Source organism: Diplotaxodon limnothrissa, linkage group LG16, assembly GCF_057381915.1.
Source record: "Diplotaxodon limnothrissa isolate DT_005_m linkage group LG16, D_limnothrissa_male_GT1.1, whole genome shotgun sequence".
Taxonomy (NCBI): domain Eukaryota; kingdom Metazoa; phylum Chordata; class Actinopteri; order Cichliformes; family Cichlidae; genus Diplotaxodon; species Diplotaxodon limnothrissa.
The window spans coordinates 18,876,444-18,903,995 of record NC_140611.1 but is presented as its reverse complement, the minus strand read 5'-3'; the positions used below and the strand labels follow the sequence as shown (position 1 = coordinate 18,903,995).

Genomic DNA, 27,552 nt, shown 5'->3' with positions numbered 1-27,552 from the left:
ATGGACGGCGGCATGTTTTCTGGTCAGGTTGGTCTGAATTACAGCTTCAACCTGAGCGATGACCGAGATTTGCTGGACGCGCCGGCGGGCTCGGCGAAGCTCTCCCCGGCGGGCTTTGTGGTGCTGTCCGTGGTGCTGGGCTTCATCATGACTTTCGGCTTCCTGAACAACTTCATTGTGTTGCTGCTGTTTTGCAAATTCAAAAAGCTGCGGACACCGGTGAACATGCTGCTGCTGAACATCAGCGTGAGCGACATGCTGGTGTGTTTGTTCGGCACCACTCTCAGCTTCGCCTCCAGCATCCGCGGAAAGTGGCTGCTGGGGCGCAGCGGCTGCAGCTGGTACGGCTTCATCAACTCTTGCTTTGGTAAGTTCTGCTTTTTTGAACAGCTCAAAGTTTGGGATGTTGTGGTATTTGTCAACTCATGCACCGTTTTACATTTCTGGAAATAAAACTGTGCGAAATATCTGCTGTTTTTGCAAAATGTATTATAATAAGTCACTGAGACACTGAAGTCAAAGTTGTGGCAAATATGCTTTATTTCACATCGTCAAATTTAATTAGTTATTAGTTCGCTCTGTTGTGTTTGTCTGCGTAAGAGTCATCGGGGCTGATGGGGATGGATTAATAATATTTTCAATAGACCATGATACTCCCTCTTTAAATTACTTCGCTTTAATAAAGCCATTGGTATTCATTAACTTGGATTGTTTGCACAATGGTTAGTTTCTGTCATTATTCCAAGTAGCAGCTTTCACAATAATAATGCATAATAATAAGAATCTGTACATATAATGATAGCTGAGCCTGATAGATAATCAAACAAGCGCTCTTTGGATGGATCCAGATTCTTCTTCTTTTTTTTTTTCTTATCAAAGAATTGTGACCCAAAGTCTGTCCACTGAACAAAGAGAAGTACATTTGACGGTTGATGTCTTTCGGTAAACAAATTATGTAACGGTGACACTGGTTCTGACCTCAGACCTGCGGGTTTCATGTCTGTACAGCCCATCGCGTTTCTTTTTAAGTCTGCTTATCGACAGACACTGCCCGCTCCGTATCTCCAATCACACTGGCCAGTTGGTCCAGCGCTGCACTCTGACCTTCTCTTCCTCTGTCTCCAGAGGGAACGGGGATTGCAGTCAGATTTGAGTATTATTGTACTACATTGTTCATGAGCCCTCCATCCCCTCTCGTATTAAACTAAAACATCATGAGCTTTCCAGCGTTTCTTAACATCTGGCTGGTTTGAGCTCAAGGAAGAGTGAAAAAACGAGTTTGTATTTTACAGTTTGTCACACAATGCATTGCATACTGATTTATTTAATGACGTTTAAGTCCGTGCCCCCACACGGACTTATTTTTTATTTTTTGCACTTTTACTGTGTAGTTCATCCACCAGGAGGTGGCAGTGTCACAACCTGGATGCACTGACCCTCATCGCATTTATCAGAGGATATGAACTCTGGAACTGTAGCCATTTGTATTTATTTCTGTCTGACAGATTTAGGGCAATCTCGTGTTTTCATGTTAGGAGGGGAAACGTTTTTCCTACATTTGGCTTGCCCAGTGTTGATTGCTTTTTGGGGTCAGGCTCATGTCTTTGCCACAGTTTGGTAAGGAAAGTTAATTCTGACACAATTGCTGGAACGTAACTCACCCACTTTAGTCTTTTACAGTGTGGTTAATAAACTCAAATCAAAGTGCAAACTGCTTGTGCTATGCTAATAAGCATGATCCATTGTATGTGATTCGTTTCCTGTTTATCACAATGGAAACACAAAGCCTATAAATGTCACTGGACTCTCATGCTACTATAGCTGTGTGTAGGAAAAAGGAAATGATCATTTATGAGACTCCTATAACTCAGGTTGAGTTATAGGAGTCTCATAAATGATCAGACTTCAGTACACACTCAGTAGCTGCCGAGACCTTGTACAGTGTAGGTCTCATTTTCATTCTTGTTGTGGCTTTTTAGATGATCTAGTGCTTTTATGCGTTTACTTTATGCTTGTTGATATTCAAACTTTTGTCATTACACATTCTTGACCCTGATGAAGGCCACAAGCTGAAACGCGTTGATCAATTATTAAAGTTGTTCATCTTCCCTCAAGTGTTGACTTCCTGCTTTGTGATTTCATTACACATTCACAGTTGAATTAATAAAATTATATACACCGAGTTGTTCTCATGCTAGTAAAATTACTTTTCATTTCAGTTGCATTTTTTTTTATTATACTTTTACAGATTTTCATCTGACCTCACAAATGATATTTAGACTCTTATCATGAATACAGAAATATGTATTATTTTAACTTATCTCTGTTTCCATATCCTCTGACGGTGGTGTTTTCCTTCTGCCGGTGCTTGTGTGCTGGTTTACATCTGTTCATTTACCTTCTGTGTATTGTAAAACCGGATATGTCAGCAGGATATGTTGAGGCGGTGAATTTTCATTTGTCTTCACGCTATGTTTTAAAGTCAGCAGCGTGCTTTGACTTTATTCTCCCCTGGGCTTCTGCATTTTTAAAACTTGAACCAGCATGGTAACAGCTCACTGCTTATTTTACTGGTGTCAAGAGAGAAGATGCTGGAAAGCTGACAGAAGTCGGTAGATACAAAATATTTGCCACATAAAGTTTGCCAATATGAATGCAAAGAGCAGCCATACTGTTAGTCAAACTCCCAGCACCCCCCACCCCACCTACCCACCCACTCACCTCTACACAGACACATGCATGCATGCAAGCACGCACAGATAGAGGAATTACAATTTTGTAAACACATTTTAACACGGGGAGCATAGAGAAAGTTGGTTTAAATGACTTTAAACATGGCGTGGTTGTTTGTTCGAGATGACTCGGAGTATTTCTGATCTACTGGGAGTTTCCCACAAAACCATTTCTATGCAGAGATGAACTGAGACAAAGAAGATGTCCAGTGAAAACACGCGTCTCACTCCTGTCAGCTAAGAACAGGAAACTGAGGCTACAGTTCACATGGATTCAGCAAAAGGGGGCAATAGATGATTGAAAAACACTGCCTGTTCTAAGCATTTCTGCTGCAGCGTTCGGATAGTGGGGCCAAAAATTTGTATAAACAATATCAAAGCATGGATCCATCCTGACTTCTATCAGTGGTTCAGCCTGGTAGGGTAATGCTATTTTCTTAGCACACTTGGGTCCCTTAATACCAACTGATGGTTTAAACCCCACAGTCTGCCTGAGCATTGTTGCTGACCGTGGTCATCCCTTTATGACTAAAGTGTATCCATCTTCTGATGGCTGCTTCCAGCAGGTTAATGCACCATGTCACAAAGTTCAAGTTATCTCCAACAGGTTTCTTGAACATAACAGCGAGTTCACTATACTCAAATGGCCTCCACAGTCATCAGATCCCAATCCAATAGAGCCCCTCTGGGATGAGGTGTAACAGAAGATTCATATCATGAAGGTGCAGCTAGCAAATCTGCAGCAACTGTGTGATGCAGTCATGTCACAATGAACCAACATCTCAGGAATGTTTCCAACACCTTGTTAAAATCTATGCCACAAATAAATAGGGTAGTTGTGAAGGCAAAATTAGGTCCAACCTGGTACAAGTTGTACCTAATAAAGTCTCTGATGTGGGTCTTATGCTTCTTTGTTAAACATTTCTTAATATGTTGTTGTAAGAAATCGTATTCACAAGCAACCTGTATGCTCTTTCACACCATACATTGTTCCTATACTTATATGACATGTGTGCAGGATGTTAATATGTTTGTACCAATGATCAAACACTCTTACCTCGTCCAGTACATCCTGTTCTCCCAAGTCGCTGTTTTGTTAAAAGACCATTACCGTCAGTGTCACATAGTGTGCGCTTGAAGATGGTAGAACGCTTTGAGTGTCAGCAACCATAATACACTGATTGTTCATTTCTCTCTTTCTATATATATCGTTGCCATTATCATCTCCCTGTTATTCCTTCATCATATGAGGCAGCATAAGGGCTGATTCAATATATATAACTGCCAGAGAGTCGCACAACATAACAGATCACAGTTTTTCTTGGCCTGAGGCTAGTTTCAAACACGGGTAAAATTAAAAACAGGGCTAGGCAAACCATCATATACAGATAGAGAAAGCAATCAAGACATAGACAGTCATGCTGTCTTTTTGTACAGAAAGTATAAAGAAAACAGAAATGTTGAAATAATACATTTTATTATTTTTTCCAAAGCATCATTATGACCACATTACAAGAACTTACAGTATTCCTAAAGACTTTTGAAGTATAGTTGTTTCGGTGTTCTGACTCCTGTCTTGTACTTACGCTACACGAGTGGGAAGGTGGGTGACAACAAAGAGTAGGAAGAATGTTTTACTTTTAAAAGTCCGGTGATCTGCACACACTCAAGTAAACAGCTGATAAGAAGAAAGGACAATACACAGGGTGTAGTCTGTTTATTGTTCAAGGGCCTGACATTCACTTAACCTGACTTCTTAAAGCTTTTAAGCGACCCTACAAATCACTGGCTTACACCACTTGAGTAAGAACCTTGTAAGAATAATGATGTTACTGATGCTTTTGTTGCAAGCTGTAAGTGCTGTATATCATGATTAGGTATATGCTGCATGTGTGTGTGTGTGTGTGTGTGTGTGTGCAAATGCATCACATGGGAGTAAATGAGGCAGTGTGTTTAAGAAAACAATGGCTGTAATGAAGATCAACGATCTACATCCCAGAATGAAGATAAAGCAACTTGTGTCAAGAGACACCCAAACATAAAGATTTTGATAGTCAAAGTCAAATTTATTTCTATGGCACATTTAAAGACAAGCTCTATATATAAAATAATCAAATGACACAAAAATGTAGAACAAAATGACAGAATTTAATGAAGGAAAAAAAAAGAGAAAACCCGAAGAAGAAGTAGCACTAAGAAAAATAGTCAAAACTAATTTGGATTTAAAAGCCAGAGAATAAAAGTTTTATTCTGAGTTTTAGAGTTAAATCAAGAGTTAAAGGAGTTTTGCTTTTCGTAATCATTGTTTTCTTTTTAGCTTAAAAGCAGTAAGTGGGGATTGATGTTTCCTTCTCTCTACACATTGTAAAGTAGCTAACAAAGTCATATAACTTACTAACAGTTTTACCTCAAAACTACTGCATTTTCTTTGATTTTAATCACATGTGAACAGAATTTTCCGGAAAAATAAATACATTTATGACAGAAAACAGCATGTTTGGGAGGATCATTAATGAATTATTAACTGGGATTTACATATTGGTTTATCAAGTGAAAGATCTCTGCTCTGATATAAAGAGGAGACACAAATCCCTTTCGGGAAGAGCATCCAGTGTACAAATCTGCCAAATTAAACATGTGGTGACCTGCCGTCAATAAGAGAGCAGCTGAAAGTAGCTCTATTAATTTCATGACCTTTCTTTCATGACTAATGAAAGGAAGATTCTTTTTTTTAAACAAGACTATTATCTCAAAAACCTGGTGGTAGATATCCTTGTAGATGCCAGGGAGGGAACAGAAATAGGAAAAAACAGAAATGGGAAAAACAACAACGGAAATAGGAAGAAACAGATTTCCTAAAGCACAAGGAAAGTGTTTCTGGGGAGACAATAACCTGACGGACCAGTTGCAGGAACCCAAAACATGGTAGGTGTGTTTTTATCATGATTCATATATTACTGATGACGGATTTTAAGGCTAATAGTTAGACTAACACACTTCTCATCTTTTCTTTCCTCACAAAACCGATAAATCCTCCACTTTTAAGTGTCTTTTAAGTGCAATTCTTAGCATATTTTGGTTTCTGCAACTGGTCCGTCGGGTTATTGTCTCCTCAGAAACACTTCCCTTGTGCTTTTGGAAATCTGTTTTTTCCCATTTCTGTTTTTGTTTTTCCTATTTCCGTTGTGTTTTGTGTGCTTTTGCAGCGTTTTTCTTATTGCTGGTGTTTTCTTAAGTTGCAGTCTGTTTGGCTTCTCAGGGCCACCGTACTAATCACGGTAAACACATAAAAGTTAGCTGAACTTAAAAGTTCATTAGAAAAGTGTTTTCTTGGATTCCAGCAATAACACATTGCACTGTTAATATTCATGAAATACTAAAAAGAATTCATTTTAAAATAAATGTTAATACCTAAGGGCAATATGTACTTTTGAATATCTGAATATCAGATTTGATTAATTATCCTGCAAACTGTTGAAACTCTAAAATGCTAAAATGTGCAAACACTGTACCACTGATTGGATTCTATTAGTTTTTCTGTATATGTTTGGTTAACATTCACATTGAAAACAGTGACTGGCAGGAACTAAGTTGACATATGTTACGGAAATTTTAACAGTAACCTGCAACACAGCCAGTGAGCGTTTTGAAACGGTTTAATAACATATTGCAATATGGAGAGAAACCTCCCAGCCAAAACACTAGCATCATCTCTGAAATTTGACGTCTTATATACACCATCACAGACACTCTCAACCAAAGAACATTCCACAGCACATCACGTCTCCCTATAGCTTCAGTCCAGCTCAACCTGGACCCTTTCCCACCCTAAGAAAAGTTACGACCACCCATCACCTCCCTTAAAGCAAGATGTCTGGAGATCTTCCAGTCTACAATGGGTCCTCTGTGAAGGTGCAATAAAACTTGGGGCCTTGTGATAACATTCTACATGCATGCAAACTGTCGACAGTACTCTTACAATACTAAAGAGAGAAAGTGATATTACTATTACTATGTGATATGATTAAAATATGTGATTAATACATGAGAAAAGAAATCTGCCACCACACATGATTTTTATTCCAAAAAGAATCAAATAAACCTGAAATATTAATCATTAAATATGGTATTTATTTTTTGCAACCATCTACTATGCCTAAAGGAGACACTTAACCACCGCAGCGCTGTCTTTCTGTGTTACTTTTGTGGATGTTAGCAAGTTTTACAGGGACTGACACTGACCCAAACATTATTTGATGTCCTCATAACAGAAGGGGCTATGGCTGTCTTATACTTTATAGTAGCTAAAGCCTGTAAGCTGCAGAACCTTAATAACAGAAGATATCAGTGAGGATGAGGTCAGAACAACAGATTGATTGCATGTCTGTTGTATTTCTTTTTTACTTAGCCTTAGCAAGAGTGACACAAAAAGGCAGGGAAAAAAGCCACAGTTGGAGGGTGGCAGTGCATCTGTTATATTTGGGTTTTTCATCTGAAGGTGATGGTTCAGCCACAAAAAAAGCTAAAAACAACACGATAGAATGAGGGGTTGCTTAATGGATGTCTTAACGTTGTTTTAATTGCACTGGCAATTGAAAATATTTGTATTTTCCCAGGAAAATGAGACATCCAAATATACATGGAATACAGTATATAAGGCAGAAAGAGTGCAACTGTATTATTGTAGGGTCAGTACCTTATGCGCCTTGAGGCAACTCTAATTGTGATTTGGCACTATGTTAATCAAATTGAATTCAATTGTACAAGCTTGGATGTCAATATTTGATATGACACTTATTCTTCAACACAGCCTGAAACCTCTTAGGCAAGCTGACTGATTTCGTCTTCTTCTTCTTAGCCTTCAGAGAGACTTTATCCAAGGACAAATCTCAAAGCTGTTCTTTAGATTTTGACTGCCTTTTGTTCTGTTTTCTGCCAAGATGATCTGACTTCACTGAGGTGTGGGGAGGTGAGTCTATGACAGATAATTGCAGGTCTCTCTGGGAAATGAGATTTAAATCTCAATAGATGAATAAAGGATAATAATCAAAATCTTACAGTACTTTTCTGTGTTTACAATTCCCTTAATTTTGACAAGATCCCAAACGTCACTGGCTGAAATGACGTCCCAAATCATGAAGAGCCTCCACCGTTTTTTACTGATGTCTATACATGTTCACTGTTCCTCCAAACACACTAATGGTTTGGATTCATCATTCCACAAGACCCCTTGCCACTGAATTTCAGTGCAATTCTTGTGTAATTTGCCATAAATCAGGCTGTTTCCCTTCCTTAATAATGGCATCTTGACATCCATCTTTCTACCAGAACATATCTGTTGAGGCTTCAGTGGATAATTGAAAAGCCATATGCATCCCCCAGGTCCTATGTCAGGTCTTTGCTAGTTGTTTTCCTGTTTAAGGACAGGACTTTCAGATATTGTTCAACAGCTATAGATTCATAGTCCTTACACTTCTTTTGTCCTCCACTTGTTCACTTTTGCCAGTTTTTGAACGATACGCTGCACAAAATGCTGAGCTATACTCCTTGGGAATCGCCTTGTTGTTGCAGAAATGCTATTTTATGCCTTTCAAGCCGTGTTATCTTTGGCATTTTTTCATATATTCAGGTAAAGAAAGTGGAACTAATTGTGTTTCTGTGCAAGCAATGTAAAGTCCTATCCCATTTCTTTAATATGAGATTACAGAAGCTCATTTTGTCAGTCTGGTACTAATAAGTGGAGCAGGACTTCATTGGTTTTTAAGCATAAGGTCTGGCAAGGATCTTATCCCCTTACCTAATGGCAGTAAGGGTGTCGTTGCCTAGCCTGTAGAGGACCATCCATGGATATGCCTCCATGGTTTGCCACTAAACATGTTGAATGCTGTTAGAGGCAGCATAATGTTCTCCACGGTTCTTCTAGACCAGGGCTGCCCAATCCCAGTCCTCAAGAGCTACTATCCTGCAGCTTTTAGATGCATCCCTATCCAACACAGCTGAATCAAATGGTTTGATTACCTCTTCAGCATGCCATCATGTTTGGCAAAGGGCTGATAACAAGCCATTCATTTGATTCGGGTGTGTGGGAACAAGGATGCATCTAAAAGCTGCAGGACGGTAGCTCTCGAGGACTGGGATTGGGCACCCCTGTTCTAGACCATAGGTGTCAAACTCTGGCCCGCGGGCCAAATTTGGCCCGCAGCCTAATTACATTTGGCCCGCGAAGCCATACCAAATTACTATTAGCGCTGGCCTACTGGTATTATACAGCTAATATATATATTGTTTAGTATTAAGCTTTGCTTGTTCCATATTCAGTTTTTCAGCAAAACTTGTTTGAGTCCATAAGAAAAGATTAATTCTTATATATAGAGGAAAAATTTTTTTTTCAATAAATATTAGCGTTAGCCCGCGACTTTGTTCCAGTTTTGAATTTTGGCCCACTGTGTATTTGAGTTTGACACCCCTGTTCTAGACCCTTTGACATCTTTCACATGTGCTCTTTCACAATTGCAAAAACTGGTGAAAAAAAAAAACAGTCAGAAAAGCATTTCCCATGTCACCGACTTGCAAGTGTTGCAATTGCATAAGTATAAATTTGGATGTGTTAGGATTAAAATACAGTGTACTGAAAATATAACACATGCATTTAATATGGGTTTATAAGTGTAATTACAGAAAATAGTTTGCCCAGGCAGAGGATGAGATGACATCTCCTAATTTGTTCAGTTTTTGGGGGCTCGATTAAGTGTTAATATTAAGTGTCATGTTCAATATACAAGTAAGAGGCTGACATGAATTCTAATTACACCAGACACTTATAATTACATTATCTCTGACATGACATAAACACAGCCTTGGGGTGAATGTTGGAGACTTCAGTAGCAGTCCTGTAACTTGCAGCTTCATAATGGTTTAAGCATTAAAGGACTGATATGAATAGAAGATATTAACATATTGTACTTTAAAAAGGAATTTCCACAAACGTGCCACTCTATAATTTTTGGCACACACAATAGTAGAAGGTACTGAGATAAAGTGGCAGTTGAGAAACTCAAGAAAATCATTATATGTGATAACCAAATCTGCCAGACTGAAGCTTTGTTGACCACGTTTAAATCTGTAATGGTAGATTGATAAGCATCTGCACCATTTATTCAAAAATGGAATGGTTTGACTGAAAAAAAGGTTTCAAATATTTGATTTATCAGCTGGTATGTCTTTCTGGTTTCAGTGCTGCATATTTTGCATCTCTGGAATTTCAAGAGAAAATGTCTCCTAACAGTTCATTTCTTAAATGCCAGGTTTGTTTGAGCAATGAGGTCTTGCATGGTAGCTTTATTCAGCTAGCTACATAAACTTTATTAAGTGGATGTAGTTGCGTTACTTCCCTGATGTTGCTTGCTTTTAAAATTCAACCAAAATGTGTTTATGTATTTGTAGAGCACTATACAAATACATAAGCCGAAGCTATGCAGAGGGATAGAAAGATGGAGAGAGATAGAACATGTAAAACATATGAATACATATCATTGTGTATGGCATTTACACATAATTATTATGGAAATGGAACAAACAACAATTAGAAGCAAAAAACAAACAAGAGAAGAGTTGTTTCCCATGTTCACAGCTGTGTTGTTACATACAGTGGCTTGCAAAAGTATTCGACCCCCTTGAACTGGCAAGCTTTAATTGCAGCAAAGTATTGACTCAGGGGGCTGAATAATTACGCACACCCCACTTTTTAGTTATTTATTTGTAAAAAATGTTTGGAAACATGTATGATTTTCGTTCCACTTCTCACGTGTACACCACTTTGTGTTGGTCTTTCACGTGAAATTCCAATAAAATTGATTCATGGACCAGACTTTGTCAAAACAGAGGTAAAACTGTGGGAGTGAACTCTTTTATTCTGTTCTGCAATGACTAATCTTTAGACAATATGTTAAACCAGGGAACAACCCACTTGAAATATAAATAAACAAAAGGTTAAGAGGATCCTGCAGACATTGTTTGTTGATAATAAAAAGTTTTAGGCACTGTAATTTAAAGGAAATAACAGATGTGTCTCATCTTGGCACAGCTGTCCAGGAAGCTTGTTCCACAGGTGAGTACCATAAAAACTGCTTCACTTTTGTTTCGTTCTAAATATGGGAATGTACATAAATGGTACGTTCCCTTTAACCTGAGCGTTCTGGGTGTTTTGTGAGGCACGAGTAGATTAAATGCTTCGTAAACTTGTACCAGTATTTTTAGGATCTGTCCTTTGACACACAAAAAAACCAGTGCAGAGATTTGAAAATAGAGTAATGTGCTCAAGATCAATAAAGATACTCTTATAATATTCTCATCTGTATCTACTTCAAACATGCATCCATTTTAAAAAAATATTTTTTAATTTTTTTTATCTAGCTGTGAAAATCTAGGCCATAGTCCAGAATTATGCTAAGATTTCTGGTCTGGATTTAAGACTTAAGCATCTTTTATAGACAGGCTTTTATAGACTTTCGTTCTTTTTTTTTTCTTTTTCAATAAAAACAATTTCAGTCTTTTCTGAGTTCATTTTCAGGAATTTTTGGCATATCTACTCAATAATTTGTTTACTGCAACTTTTGTGAAAGTGTAGGGGACCATAGTCCTGAGGTAGCACCGATAGTTGTGTGTCATTGGGTGTTAGGACTTTTTGACCTGTCACTATTTAGATGAATATTGTTTATTACTTTAAAGACATCTAAACTGAACATACTGCACAAAGTGACATCGGAATGATGTGTTGTTGTTGGGGTGTCGTTTTTCCGGTGTACAATTTTGGTCCAATGAAGAGGTTGTTTTGTAACGCCAGGTTACGTCTTTTTCTGACGTCTGCTTAACATCTAGTGTTGATATCCGTCCCTCTGTGTACAGGCTATTTATAGTCCAAATGCGGTCGTTGTCGATGTCTTTTCAATGTCAAACCTACTAATTTTTGACATCAATTTAATACTGCTTCTGGAGGCTCTGTAGTCCCATTTTTTAAGAGGCTGGAGGGCATGTTTTCTGTACAGTAACAGTAATGCACGAGGGAATAAGATAAGAGAGATAAGATAAGAACTTTATTAATCCCTCGGGTGGGTTCCTCTGGGAAATTCGATTTCCAAAAAAGCACAGCACCGACAGAAGTTACAGAGTTATACACACACACATATATATAAATACAGAGACAATATAAATAAAATATACGAAGGGGATAAATAGAATAAATAGGAATAAAAATAAAAATACAAGTGAATTGCACATTTCAAGTATTGAGTCTATTGCACTGTTGACTATTTACAAAAGTATTGCACAAAAGGTATTGCACAGTGAGGTGAAGAGGCACTACAGCTTAGTTGTTCCCTCCTTTGTCCTCCTGTTTCCCCTCCCTCTCCCCACCAGAGAGGAGTTAAACAGTCTGATGGCGTGTGGGACAAAGGAGTTTTTAAGTCTGTTAGTTCTTGTCTTTGGGAGAAGCAACCTGTCACTGAACAGACTCTTCTGATTGTTTATGGCCGTGTGCAGAGGATGCCTGGCATTGTCCATAATGTCCATCAGTATGCTGAGTGATCAGTGGATGTCCCCAGCTTCTCACAGCTAATTTGCAAAATGTGTGCATCAACAAAGACTGTCAAGCAGGTAGTCCAGTTCATACATGCATACTTGTACAAACTATTCGTACTTTCTGTTGCAACTTCTCTCTCAGTCCAGCTACCGATCACAACCACATTTATTTGCTCTTACAATCAGCTCTTCATAATAAAACAGGATACTTACAAAATGAACCATATATAATGCAAATGCTCTTTGAATCTTATTAAACACGTTGTAGTATGAATTCCAAAATTTATAATATTACATATATTAATCATATAAATTTCCTGTAGCTGTCATAGACGTCTACATGTCGACATTCAAACTAGGTCCACAATTTGGATGCCCAACCATGAATGTCGAATAGATGTCCAGAATAGCTCCTGGACCGACAGACCCAATATAGACATGAGCTGCATGTCTATCAGATGCCCAGTATTTATTGGGAAAGGTATTAAAAAGAGTGTTACCCATTAAAAAATGGGTAGACAAAAATGGGTAGACAATGTAATGTAATTTTTTTATTAAGAAAGCACCTTCTGATTCTACTGTCCGCAGAGATGGTCAAAAAAGACACCCTATTGTCAAAGAGAGCAGTATCGGCCACAGGCCTTTGGAAATAACTAGGTGTAGGATATGATACGAGTCTGAAATGATCCAGAATACACAAAAGTTCTTTGGTAATGCTATTGCTGTGTTGATCAATATGCATATTAAAAACACCAACTTAACAATGTTAAAGTCATGCCTAATGGCAATCTAGTCAATCCTTTGCACTTTATTTTGAGGGTCTATAAAACTGAAATTTGGAGGGGCTGTTTCAATAATAACCATTGTTTTTGTTTTACGAGGTTTTATTTAGGAACATAAAATCAAGATAATTTTTGGAAATAAAATCATTAAACAGGATGAGCTTGCCAGCCAGACTGGACCTTTAATAAAGCTAAATTTAGTTTAGTAGAAGCATTACCTAACACAGTCTGTGGCTGGCATATAATAGGAGTTATTAGATTAGATGTATTAGCTGTGTGCTTTGAGTACACTTGGTTTCTTCTATTGTTGTGTTTTTGCCATCAGCTATCTAGGTTCACCAGTATGTTTAGAGAAATAACATGGGGAATCTCATCAATGATACACTTCTGACTGCTGCCACGTGATGTATCTTTAATTTGGCATGTGTTAATAACATAGTAACACTGTGCAAACTGTGTAAATGAGAAAGGTAATAAACTGCAGAGAAAAAAATGAGACAATTTGATGGTCAGAGCAGTTTGAAGCAAATAGATGCTCTGCAAAATGCAGTAACATTCACTTAATCTAACTACTTTGTAATTTACAAACACATCAAACATCCCATGCAAATATCTATTTCTTTCATGTCTGATGCTTCATGTGTGCACTGTGTGTAAAGCAGTGAAATGCAGTATGTGGGATGGTAGGGCGATCAGGGCGATTGTGGCTCAAGAGTTAGCAGTTCGTCTTGTAATTGGAAAGAGCCCCGGCTCCGACAGTCTTGGTCGTTGCGTCCTTGGGCAAGACACTTCACCCGTTGCCTACTGGTGGTGGTCAGAGGGCGCGGTGGCGCCAGTGTCCAGCAGCCTCGCCTCTGTCAGTGCGCCCCAGGGTGGCTGTGGCTACAATGTAGCTTGCCATCACCAGTGTGTGAATGTGTGTGTGAATGGGTGAATGACTGGATGTGCACTTTGGGGTCCTTAGGCACTGGTAAAGCGCTATACAAACACAGGCCATTTACCAGGGTAAATCCAATCAGCCATAGTTCAAGGAGGTAGATGCATTAGTTTAGAGGAAAAATGCTGCACCACAAAAAGCACTGACAGATTGAGCTGAAATGAATAGTTATGGGATGGTGACTTTGCTAGACAGAAAAAAAATATCATGATGCTGGAAAGCATTACACTGTATACAGAGGGTGATCCCTCTGTATACAGTGTAATGCTTGGCTTTTTGGGAAAGACACCAATTTTACCACCAAGCTCTACATGAAATATTTTTTCCTCTGTGGCTGCAGACAGCTTTGGATCCTCTTGTGTTCTCGGTTATGCGTTTTTCTCATAAAGGTCAAATTAAATGACCTGGTAGCATTTCCGATGGATTCTTGAGGGTTTTTCTTCCTTGTGTCTTGGAAGCACTGGGTGCTGGTCATGCGTAGGGCAGAGATAGGACTTGTACACAGTATAGTCATAGCCTCAGGCTACTCTCTCCTTCTGGTACAACCATTCTAAGCAGATAATACATAGGAAACAAAAGTTATTTAGTAATTAAGCATTGATTATACTGTGCTGTACACACGGACAGATGAAGACTCAATGGCCAAGCAGTCACTTCTTAAAATTCCGTTGTCTCTACAGACAAGTCTGTGTCGTCACAAAAAATATTATAATTATTAAGATTATTATAAAATGGCAAGGTTTATAAGAACACAAAGCTTTATATTTGACAGTGATTATCCAAATGTAATTAATTTCTTCGTGAATGATATTAAATGAAGATGTGCACAGTCTTTGGTACACCTCAAAGAAATGTTTTTAATTAATTAGCACAATGAAGGTGGCTGTTTGTTGAATCACTTGTTGTGACAATCCATTAGCACAGTGTCTAAATCCTAACTGACTGCAGGTAAGATCAGACACAATGAGTCATTGTGATTGAGATTCATTCTCACAGATATTTCAGTTTGACTGAGGTGCATTTTGAAGCTAAGGTGAACAAGTGTTTCTCACTGATTGTAGTGAACATTTTGTTTGTTTTTAATTAAATCTTCCAATCTTTATTTCTTTTATACAGCAGCTCAATATTTTGTAAAGACCTGACCCAAAATCGATTAAAGCTATTGATTTGGTACTCTCGTGAATTTCCCACGAGTACCATGCTGTTGGCTTTTGTGATTCTGGTGGAAGTTTATTGGCTCAAAACTTCATGTACCTTGCAATCACCTTTAAGATTTCCTCACTTTTAAGTGAGTGTTTTTTCAAGAACAATCAGCATTAAAGACTAAGATCATATAATATTGTTTTCTGTACTTTTATGACTGCCCGTTGTTGCAATTTATTGTATTATAAACTGTATAAATGTTTATTGCCCTCTTGAGCCAGTTACATCCTACCCCCACTGCCTCACGCCTCCACATCTCTGTCTTTCTCAGGTATAGTTTCGCTGATCTCTCTGGTGATCCTCTCCTACGACCGCTACAGCACCCTTACTGTTTACAACAAGCGTGGGCCAGACTACCGTAAGCCCCTAATAGCCGTTGGGGGCTCTTGGCTGTACTCCTTGTTCTGGACAGTGCCCCCCCTACTGGGCTGGAGCAGCTATGGCATAGAGGGGGCAGGAACAAGCTGTTCTGTGTCCTGGACCGCTAACAGTGCCCAATCGCACGCCTACATCATCTGCCTCTTCATTTTCTGCTTGGGTCTGCCTGTCATAGTGATGATCTACTGCTACAGCAGATTGCTTTGGGCAGTCAAACAGGTACACACACTAGCTGTCAGACACTGACACTTAGTCACACATTAACTGCATACATGTGAATGTCTATGCTGTATTTTCTTTTAGGAATAAGGTGTCAAAAATAAAGCTACAAGTTGCTTAGAGTGATTTTGCACCTTTGAACACCAAACACTGCAGATGTCAAACATGGCCGAAAAGAGCTTTTTTGCTTTTTAATAACTGACAAAGGTGACAAAGCTTCAGAGCTTCATATGAACAGATCTCTGCTAAGATAAAACTAACATGTAAGACAGAGGAAGGGGTAGGTTTTGTGCACTGGACAACTGGATAGATTTTGAACTTTTAGCTTTTGACTGTATTATCATAAGTCTTTGTAGGGTTATCAACTTTTCTCCGAGGACCCACTGGGTCATCTAATCTGTCGTGTCCCAGCAGGGCTATTTTCAGAAATAAATGTCCCCAGCGTGAAATGCATGTAAGGTCAATAAAGTTGTTGTAATCAACCATCAAATATTCAGATCTGCCCATTCTTTTATTTTTGCTGACTTAAAGAAAGAAAAATAAAAGCTAGCTGATGTATTTACCCGTCAACAAAACTGTTTAGTTTTTCTGAACAGTATAAATTTCTAGTAAATTTAAAATAGAGCAGCACTGCAAACAAAAGTCTTCTGATTTTTACTGCACACTGATCTATTTGCATGAAACTTGCTGAAAATCTAGAATACACCTGAAAACATTTAGCCTTTCCCATTTGTTCTGTTCATGTGGTATCACATTGGAAAGGTAAACGTTTTTCTGTCAGTCCTATTTAAAATCCTGACATGTTCCACATCCATCCGAGATATCTCTCAGACAGAAGTTATAAAATCTGACAGATGACATAATCTGACATCAATGAGATTTTCTGCAAAGCTACAATGAAGTTTGATTGAAGAAGTTTCTGGCTAAATACATCAACAGTACATGTCAGATTTGGTTGACAGTCTATAAATCAAGGCGATATCTATCCCATCAAAGTTAAAGCTACTCCACTCAGCTAATGGAACAGAGCAGTGCTGCTAGAAGATACGTTCCCACCACAGTCATATTCATAGAACACAGATGTTTATGATGAGTTTACTGATGAATTGCAATATATTCATGCCTTCTGCTCATTTACATAAAAATAAAAGCAAAGAAACGTAACACGGTTTGCGGGGAATCAGTCAACCAATCACAGTTTCTTTGGTGATTGGTTCATGGGTATTTTTTTTTCTATTTTTAAGTGAGTGACTTCACTTGTCTTGGGTAAATAAATAAAAGATGTTCCACTCCCGTTGCTTTAGATTTATTCCTGAGAGCAACAGGAGGGTAGCAGAGGATTATCATTATTCACTTCAGGAACTCAGACTGACCCCCTGGTATCAATAAGCAGCTTTTTTTCAAATCCCCTCCAAGTATAATTATCTATGTTTGGATCATATGAGATAAACTGGTTTTATTTCAGTTTCATTACTTTTGTTTAACTTTAAATAAGCTGTTAAGTTCATAACATTTTACACACTGACCTTCCTTTGTCAGGACACCAGTTTCCAGCCTAATAAGTTCAGGTTGCATTAAATCAAAGAGTGCATCTAACTTTATACAGTTTGGCTGATGCTTTATTGCTGAACTAAACCAGGCAACTCTGTGTTGGTGCTGATAAGCTAGCCAATAGCGCAGAGTGACATTAAAGTTGTGTGAGCTGTGTCAGTCCAGTGACCAGACTGTGAACTTCAACAGGTAACAAACTGAGGAGCAGTTAGGCTGCAGCCTCCATCTCAGGATTATATTGTTAAATGGTAATTATGAGACACTCTTTTTCAGGTCATTTTACAGACAAAAGTAATGCAATGAGTAGTATAACTATTAACTATAGCATATTACTTTCTCCTAGCAGTAACTAACTGCATTAAAAAGTAAAACATACATCATTACTTTATGAAAAATATTCTGTGTAACATGTGTAACAAATTACTTTTTTGGAGTAATGACCCAACACTGATCACAACAAAGATGTGATCAGTGCATGTTGAAAAACCTCCAACATGCACAAATATTTGACTACAGAGCATGCAGTTCATTTGCACAAAAGTAATGTTTTAAAGTGGAGCCAATGAGAACTCACTGAGAATTGACAAGGAATCTAATCCATAAGTGATATTGATAATGGAATTGGAATCTCTAAATTCTTTTCAAGGCTCACGAAGACTTCAGAAATCTATCGTCACTGAACATAGTTCAACACAAATGAAAGCTTTGCCATGCAAAGAAAAAAACAAACAAACAAAAAACAAAGCCCATTTAGTGAAGCTGTAGTCAGATGAATTAAAATGTGATATTTTTTTTTATGGAAAAACATCAATACTCATCAATAGTGTTATCAAAAAAGGAGGTCGGGTACTGTCATGAAACTTACTCCTCCAGGCTTTTATTGTCCTTATGTCCTGCCAAAGTTTCAAGATTTTTTTGTGTTGTTGTGCATATTAAAGATTTCATGCAAAAAACACAAGGCTAAAATGACACATATTGGACAAAGGAATCAGTTAAAAGCTGAAACATACTGAGGGGAAAGCAGGTGGGCATCAGGCGGAAGCACAAGACACTCTAGCTCCTTGTTGATATAATTTCCTAATCGCATCCAGAAGACAGATGTTAACATTGGATCAGTAAAACTAGACAGACCCCAGAGCTGTTTCACTATATAAGAGGAAAAAAATCACAAACATATACTAAATGTTCCTAACTAGTAGTCATCATATGGTGTACAGTGGGGTGGCCAAGCAGTTTGGCAATACCAACTATAGTTTCTTCTAAAGTTGCTGCTCAGTAGTACACAATTTCCTCACTGTGTTAACTGTTTGGTATGCAATCCTCACAGCAGGTTTCTGGCAGAGGTAGAAAGCTAGCTAACACTTTGATATTTCAATAAAACTATAAGTCCTTGATTACTTTGAAACTTTACAATGTTTAATGAAGAATTACCACAAAAATAAAACTGAATACAGAAAAAAAACCCACATATTACTATATGTACACTGTAATAGAATGTTAATGATACTAATAAAAACTTGTGAGTGCTCTACTTTTTCAGTAACAGTTAACAGGCTAGCTTACCAAGGATAGCACCTTCAAATTAGCTTTGTTAAATTAGACAAAAATAAAAACATCAGAAAACTGCCAAACACTATAAAATACACTCAAAACTAGACAGAAATAATAAATGAACTACTTACTGAAATATGTGTCCAAGTCACAAGTGTTAAAAAAACACCATGTGCATCACTCCCTTTGCTCTAGCTAACTTCCTGCAAAGAGAAGCTACATTTCAGCACATATAAATCTAGTCACATAATCACGAATTCAAATTAGAATATGTTTCATTACACCTTTAACAATCGACCAGCAGCGTTGGAGTGATAAGGAGATATATGGCTTTTTCACTTACACAGTGCTTGTGCCAGTGCCCAATCTAGACTTCCGTGCATTTCCACTAAAAAACGACTGGCAGACAGCTAAATAATCCTCAGTTGTCAAACCTGTCAAAGTTTGCATGGTTCTCACCACTCAATAAGGAGGAACTAGGTCCACACCAGTACTGACATTGTGTTGGTGGAAAAGAGGTATATGAGTACTCACCCTTGCTATTAATTTTAATCAGTGGGCTCTCATGGGATTGAAAATTAAATGGTTGCACCCAGAAAACTATAATTATAAAAGAGACATTTTCAAATACTTGCCAATATATCTAAAAATATGTCAGGATAATTCACCAGTCTATCACATAGAGACAAACAACCATTTGCACTCACATTCACAGGTAATTTAGAATCACCAATTAACCTAACTAAACTCTAATGACTGTATGACTTTTAACTGTGGGAGGGAGAATACCCAGATTGTGGATTTGAACCCAGGACCTTCTTGCTGTGAGGTAACAGCACTAATCACCATGCCACCAATCCAAGGCTAACAAAACTAGGAAAGCTATGATTTCTAAGGCTTGATGCAGAATTTTTTGTATGTTTTTGTCCATGACAGGTTAAACCACAATAAATAGCAAAAGCATACACGTGGGTGTGTGTGTAGTTGTCTGCCTCTTATAACTCCAGTGATTTTCCTGCAGTTTGAAATCTCCTGCGATCTTGTGAATTTCATGAGTCCAGCAACTAACCACTCTTACTAGATTGTATCATGTCATCTCAACAAGAACAAATTAAGTTGTTGAATTTCATACAGATCCACGATTTAATTACGTTCAAGATAGAAACATGAAATTTTTGTGTTCAAATTACAAGGTAGACTTTATTAATGTAACAACCACCCAATTTACTTTTTTCGGTATACCGAGCATGAGGCAATTGTGTTAAATACACGCAAGATGTTTACATAAACCCAAGAGATGGCCAGTCACTTTTTTTCAGTGTAAGATTTGTGATGACTCATGAGCCAGGTGAGCTACTGCTGCATTTTGTTTGTGATTACTACATGAGAGCAGTGAAAAAGAAGTAATTTTAACGTTTCTTAGATATAAGACACACTTCAGGAAATTCAAATCAAAATTTTCCAGAAATATTTTTTTTCCTCTCTCTCCTGTTCCGTTATTCGCAGGTGGGTAAGATCCGAAAGACTGCAGCCCGGAGGAGAGAGTACCACATTCTGTTCATGGTGCTGACCACTGCAGCCTGCTACCTGCTGTGCTGGATGCCTTATGGTGTCGTGGCAATGATGGCAACATTTGGCCCACCCAACATCATTAGCCCCGTGGCCAGTGTAGTTCCCTCACTGCTCGCCAAGAGCAGTACCGTCATCAACCCCCTCATCTATATACTTATGAACAAACAGGTAAGTCGCTATTATGTGCATGTGCGTGTCTTACCTAAAATCAAGAGTTATAATTCTGAAAAACAGATTTGAACATGTACAACAGCTTTATTTACACAGTAGAAAAAGACAAACAACAGCTGAAATCATAGAACTGCTTGATTTAAATATCAATTCAAGTGTAATATCAAGAGATTTCACTGACCAAAGAGAAATAAAAAAAAAATCAAGAACAATGCCCTAAGGCTCTTAAAAGGGAAACAGAACAATCACTCTCATTACTCACTCCTTTCCTCTTCCTCATCTAAAGAATACTGCAAAAAGGTAGTTATAGAAAGAACAAATGTTAAACAATTCTTCAGAGGCAGTGTGGTACAGAAATCCCCACAACACTTGTTAAAAACTCGACATGAAAAATAGGCCTCGAGAGTAAAGAGCAGACAGAAAGAGGCTCGAAGTGGTAAATGTTACACGCATGTCTTCAAACATATTTTTCAACTCACTACTTCACAACCAAAGAACGTTAATGTCAAGTTTGACTACAATGTCCCATCTTAAAAAGAATACAAAATTCAGTTAAGCTCGACTTTTGCAGAAAGAAGCACCTAAGAAGTCCTACTGTTACTCTGAGTCCTCATCCCATGAATAACCCACCCAAACTGGAACACAATTAAAGATGGGATTTGGCACAATATTAAAGATGCAAAGATGAAGTAGCCAGAAGGCATTGCACCTGATCAAGCACTTCCATGGAGCGGCTGATAGCCGCACTGCAGATGAATGTGATCCACAAGCATGCAATAAAATCTGCAAAACATCACTTCAGTAAAAGAAAACCTTGCAAGCACGAATGCCTTTCACAACATTAAAGACAATGGTGCCTACTTGCATCACAGTACAGCACAGACAGTTTAAGACTTAGCCCTGCTCCTGAATTGCATGCTCTGTGCATTGGAAAGTAACCTGTTACTACAATGCACACGTACAATACGTTCAGGGCTTTCACACCTTCAGTGTGCTACAATCACAAGCACATTTTATCGTTTATCGCAATTATAAGACGTATAGCAGAGCGAAAAAACCTGCATTGTTTAAAATGAATCATAAGTCCTTTATTAAGCATCTAAACTACCTCCTCTATACATTAAAATCTCTGTTACAGTCAAGATTGGGTGTACTGCAGAGTACAAAGTTATGCGTTACTGCAATCGCATTACATTTGTCACTATTGCTGTAATGTTTGGCATTACTGAGCTAATTCAGTAATAACATTACAAATAAAACAACAAGTTGTTAATCACATTACAAACGTTCTTCATTTTTTTGAGCAAATAGGGGGAAAAACCCAACAAAAACGACAAAAATGCCTTTTCACGTGTGCTCATGTGTGGGAACAAAAACGGCAGAGTGTAGAGGTGTGGGCAGATTTCCCAAATTATTGCACAAAGGGACATGGATGTGATGGTGAAGGGCAAACTGTGGCCAGGCTAGAGACCGATATCCACTGCTGCAAACACGGAATCAAACCCCAACAAGCACCTGCAAAGGCAAACATGCTAACACAAAGATAACAGTGAACGGTGCTTCCGGAGTGTAAACGGCGACCTGGACGGAGCAACTAAGACTCGATTTCTAGCAGGCACAGATGAACACACTCGTAGCATCGCACAAAGAAATGTTGCTTGTTTCTACAGAACAATCACTGGCGCCTCATTTATTTGTGCTCGGTTGATATTCACCAACTCTGTCAGCTTCGGAGCTCTAAGAGAAAGATCACGTCCTCCATATAGTAATCACGTGTAGTTGTTAGGTATGTGGGCGTAAGATTTTATGTTACATTGTTAACTAGAAATTAGGGGGATATTGTGCATCAACTCAAAATTAAAGTGGGAGATTTGAAAAAAATAAAATACATAACATTTTTGCAAAATGATCCAAATATTTGTCATACACCTGCTACAGCTACTAATTTAATTAATTGAAAAGTCAAATGACTTGTCTGGACAAAAAGCAAGTACTTATGGGGGTTTGGAAAAGAAATGTGTCCACAGCAAAACTTCAAAATATTTTTATAAAACTTCAACTGAGTCAGCTACACGAGTGCAAGAAAAAGCTCTTGTGAGAATGAGCAAATTCTTGATTTTTTGATTTCCCTTTATGTGAAGCAGTACGTTTGTCATCCATGTAATTTACTGAATTGCCATCTGATTATTAAATCTGGTAAACATAAATGCATAATATCAAAATTTACAGTACATAAATACTTTAATTTAAAAAAAAACACCAGTGGTAGTAACTGGTCTTAAACATGGTTAAAATAAGGATCCATGTTCATGTCTTTAGCTGTCTAAGTCGTAAATGTTTTTTTCAGGAGGGGGTTAAAAAAAGCTTATGTCCTTTGGTAAATACTGACAAATTCCAGATATTATCCAGCTCCTGTTAACACCAGCTATTATCTAAATGATACTATGCTCTAGTGTTTCTACTGAAGAGCGACATCATTCTATTTAAAGCAACATTTCTATTGTGTTTTCATATCTTTCAACAAACCACAACGAACGGCACAAGATCAATCTGTTACAAAGAAAAAAAGATGCTCTCATTCCCACAGACCGAATACCTCGAGCTCGCTGAAGACACGGCACTCTGTAAACATAAAATCCCCCCTACCTTGGAGACAAAGTAAATCCGAGGTTAGTACAGGTCCAAATTCCTTTTTCATAATTGTCTCTACTCTGAGCTGCGGGTAGGCACAGACTAATACCAGAGGATTCAGAAAATATGAGACATTTATAGTTGTAGGGAATGCACTTCATGCTGTTACGCAATAAAGAAATAACCCCACAGAGATGAGCTCCAGCAAGGGTTTGGCCACAACACGCAGTGTTAAAATTACATTCAATAGAGAGTGAACTGACCGTCACAAACAGGGGCTGGTGATTGCTGAGGCAGAGCGGAGGATCCCCTGATGTTCATCACTTCGGAAAGTCTACTGCTCCACACATCGAACTGATTGGTACTGCAGTCCTGCTAGAGTGTGTACTGCATGTGTCTGAACAGTCACAAGGCAACCCGAGGAAAGTGTTCAGCTGACTGCTAGGCACAGGGTCACGGCTGTTCTGAGTACCTGTTTGTTCTGTTTTGGCCCCGTTTACTCTGATTTAAGTACACAAATGCCCCCCCCCCAAACAAAACGTGACAAACTGGTGGTTATCAGTCAGCGTGCACAGAACAATAATTCAGTAATAAGCTCAGTAGTATGAAATCAACCCCTCATTATGATGATTTTGCAGGAATATGTACAGTAACGTGATAGCTTTGACAGCTCCTCTCATCTTTCTTTTAGTTTGCATTCTTCTGCATGTACTTTTGTGTCGAGTTTGTGTACCTATGACATTCAACATGGATGATTTGTTTATTCACAACCCTTTGGACCAGTATATATATATATATATATATAAAAAATAATTATACAATTCGCCGTTATAAAGAGTGACAGTTCCTTAAAGTGGAAAACCATCCATAGTACTGAGAAACACAGATTTTACATCACTGGAAACACACCCAGTTATTAAAAACTCACTTGCCTACCTAAAACAAGATCAGTTGCTACCCTAGTCAGCTCCACAGCTAACGTGGCTCAGCTAAAGCAGAGAGAAATTTGATATTATATTTTATTTTTTTCAGCTCCACCCTGGAGACTCTAATTTCCAGCCTCTGGTCAAGTATACCATCGTAATAAAGACAAGGTCTTTCAGAAACCTCTATGTTTAGCCGTCCCTGGAGGGCTATGGCTTATGCTCTTCACGGGTTTTATTTGAAACTTGCAAGCTTCAACCTCCTTGTCCATAGGGGCATTATTGCACCTCTCCCATGGTCAGCCTGAAAAGGCCAGAAGTGTGTGCGTGTTCGTGTGTGTGACGTCCGGGCTCATGAGGCCAGGCTTCATATATCAGATGTCACAGTTCACGGTGCTGAAGCCTGGAAGAGTGACCTTTCCTTTCCTCTCGAGGTCACTCACGGGGCCCATGTTGATTCGCTGGATCAGGCTTTTCTCATAGAGGAGAGGATGGTAGGCACCCAGTGTGCACGCAGCGTCATAGTAGGTCTCGTGGTAGTGGCACAGGTCCGTCTGCCTCATGGAGGGAATGTACTCGTACACGTGCACCTGCTCGCACAGCGCCATCATCAGGAGGATACCTGCAATGTCAGCATACAGGAGAAAATAAATATTTTCACACAACACTTGCCAACTAAATTAGAGTTCAACTTTTTAGCCAAACATTTGAGGTCCAAACATTACAAAATTATTAGAACATAAAAACAACACATATACTTATAAAATACAACGCTAAAACCTTCTGTTCCTGTCTTTTATTCTCTCTTTTTTTTCAAGGCAATAGTCCCCCAGGACCACTGTCAAAACACACATTCACACCTGGAAGCAATCTGGTAAAACCAAAATCTAAACTTATGGCCAAAGAGAAGTTAATGACATCCATTTTATTTTATCTGCTCCGGGGATCAAAGTAGAGACGTTACAAACCCGTCGTGACATTCACAAAACGGGAACTCTTAAAGCCGGGAGATAAGGTAAATCCTTTCAGTTTTCGTAAAGGTCGCTATCAGCGTGGGCCGATAATAAATACACGGCCTGGTGGGAAACATCTGATTATCAAAGGTGTGCGAGCCTTTCGGGCATTCGATACGTCTTCGGAAAAGGAATTTAGCACAAACTTGACAAATTTCTATTAGATCTGAAAATGTGCAAAGAGACTAAATGTGAAGCTCAACTGTGCTGAAAGAGGGGAGGAGAAAACTATAACACTGTGAATAATATATGAAGACTTCGACTTTGCCTGCTTCAGCAAGTTCTGGATTTTTCTGTGAAATGCAACTAAAACAAAAAACAGTGACCTCACACATATATTTTAACAAGGACTCTTCAGTCAGAGAGAATAATTATCCCTTCCACAGTAATTATATTTGTTGGTATGGCTGATGATATGTTCTGAGACCTCTCCACTCCCCCATTGTGCAAAACCTGAAGTGGGGAGAGCTGCAGCAAGACCTCCAACAGTAAGGTACCAACAGATGAGCTGCCACCATGACTGAGGGCTAAGTTTGACTCCGTGGTCTGTGGCATTATTAGAATTCTATATTCCCCCTAACAACTGTATTCCACTAATATGAAGGCAAAGCTGAAAAACACGAGTTACTGATGACAGATTTGTAATTTGGATGGATGAGTCACTTCCACAAGATCCTAAGGATGTCATAAGACCCTAACAAGTTCTGTGCTATAGACCTCCAAAGAAATGAAGCGCCAAGTGCTGGAGGTAACCTGCTTTACCACGACAACAGATCCTTTTCTTTTCCCAAGCATCACTTCGTTTTCAATTTGGGAACATTAAAGGAATTATTTACAGTTAGATTACACATAGAGTTTATGTAAAGGCATATTTGTGCAGCAAAAAAAGAAGGAGAATGCTTGGAGAAAATTTGGCAACATCATAAATGAGTTCTCAATCATACTGAAGTTCTCCTTCTAGTGGCTCTCTGGTATAGTGTTTTAGAAAAAGTCCAAAGGGGGTTACAACTAGTGTACTCCTGCTGTCAGTCCCCAGCCTGGATAAATAAGGCGGTTGTTGTCAGGAAGAGTATGAAAGGATATAAAATCTTTGCCAAATCAAAATATGCAGATCCAGTCGCCATGGAGATTCTTTGGGAAATAAGAGAGCAGCTAAAAGTGCCTTCTTCTATTTGCAGTTTTGCTTCTGGTGTTGGCTAAAAAATATTTGCGGTTTCCAAAAAGCAAACCAACAGTTTCGGTGAGTCTGAACACACCATTAGGCCATTTTCATTTGCATATGCACTCCAGTCTTGAACTGTTCAAGACCTTAAAACAATGGAGAACACAGATATCTAACAGACTGAGAGCAAACGCTGAATGCTCTTTAACCTGAAACTGACCCAGAGTGCAAAGCAGAAAAAAGTCCGATGTTCGATTTCACCCCTGACAGAATACTGTGGCCAATAAATTTACAGCCACCAAGTGAACTTTTGTATACACTACCCTGCATACTTATCCAGACAGCACCATTTCCCTATGCAAATAATTTTTTCTTTACTATATGTGAGAAATGCTTCAGTTCAGTTTACTGTTTGTAAAACACCTTCACCTGCTTGTGAGTGTGCAGTGATTCCACTATTTTCCTCTCCCTCTCAGTTTTACAGGTGTTTCCTGATTCTGTTTCACTGCGATCGCTGGTCATCGGAGAAAGGCGACACCTCGATGCCGTCCAAGACTACGGTAATCCACCTTAACCGGCGCGTCTACAGCAACACGGTGGCCTGCACCGCCCAGATCTCCACCGAAGCTCTCAACCAGTGCTACAGCACCGCAGACACCAAGCACACAAACCCTCCAGAGGTCACCCCCTGAACATGAGCATTAATCAGACAGGAATCACCGCCATCACAATGAAGCACGAATAACCCAGAATGTGAACTCCGGTGGACTGTGGACAAGAGCTTTCAGAAAGTAGATGTGCTTTTTCGTGTTATGTGTAAACTTGTATTTGTAGACCATAAATGTGCCCTTTTAAACCTTTTTTTCTTTTACTATACATAACACAAAAGTGCTAAACGACCACAGAAATGCATGTAAAGTATGCAAATGCACACATACATGTACACCCATGTGTGATGCAACCAGACATGTTGGTATCAATCAGTTTTATCATCCACCACGCACCTTCTCCTGTTCAGTACATGCAAAAAAAAAAAGGTAAGAACTTCATTCAAACTTATTTCTACGTTTTTGCGTCTATTAAAAATATGTATTTTTTAATAAAGGGCACCGTCACTGTGGTGGGTTCAAGGTTTTAGTCTGTTTCCGAAC

General features: G+C 38.7%; 2 protein-coding genes across 2 annotated transcripts in view; one reads left to right on the top strand and one right to left on the bottom strand.

Moving 5' to 3' along the window:
- Window positions 1-27,093, top strand: tmtops2b (teleost multiple tissue opsin 2b). The gene is made up of 4 exons (XM_085375204.1): window positions 1-367; window positions 15,502-15,827; window positions 20,436-20,669; window positions 26,878-27,093. Exons 1-4 carry the CDS (start codon window positions 1-3, stop codon window positions 27,091-27,093), a joined length of 1,143 nt encoding a protein of 380 aa, XP_085231330.1.
- Window positions 24,601-27,552, bottom strand: part of st6gal2a (ST6 beta-galactosamide alpha-2,6-sialyltranferase 2a) — a 15,894-nt gene continuing 12,942 nt past the window's right edge. The window contains exon 5 of the mRNA XM_085375203.1: window positions 24,601-24,848. Within this exon, the coding sequence (XP_085231329.1) occupies window positions 24,601-24,848 (248 nt within the window). The remainder of the gene's footprint in view (window positions 24,849-27,552) is intronic.

Coding starts and splice junctions, on each gene's coding strand:
- tmtops2b (XM_085375204.1), top strand. CDS start 1: ATGGACGGCGGCATGTTTTCTGGTCAGGTTGGTCTGAATTACAGCTTC. Junction 368..15,501: donor CTTCATCAACTCTTGCTTTG/GTAAGTTCTGCT, acceptor TGTCTTTCTCAG/GTATAGTTTCGCTGATCTCT. Junction 15,828..20,435: donor TGCTTTGGGCAGTCAAACAG/GTACACACACTA, acceptor CGTTATTCGCAG/GTGGGTAAGATCCGAAAGAC.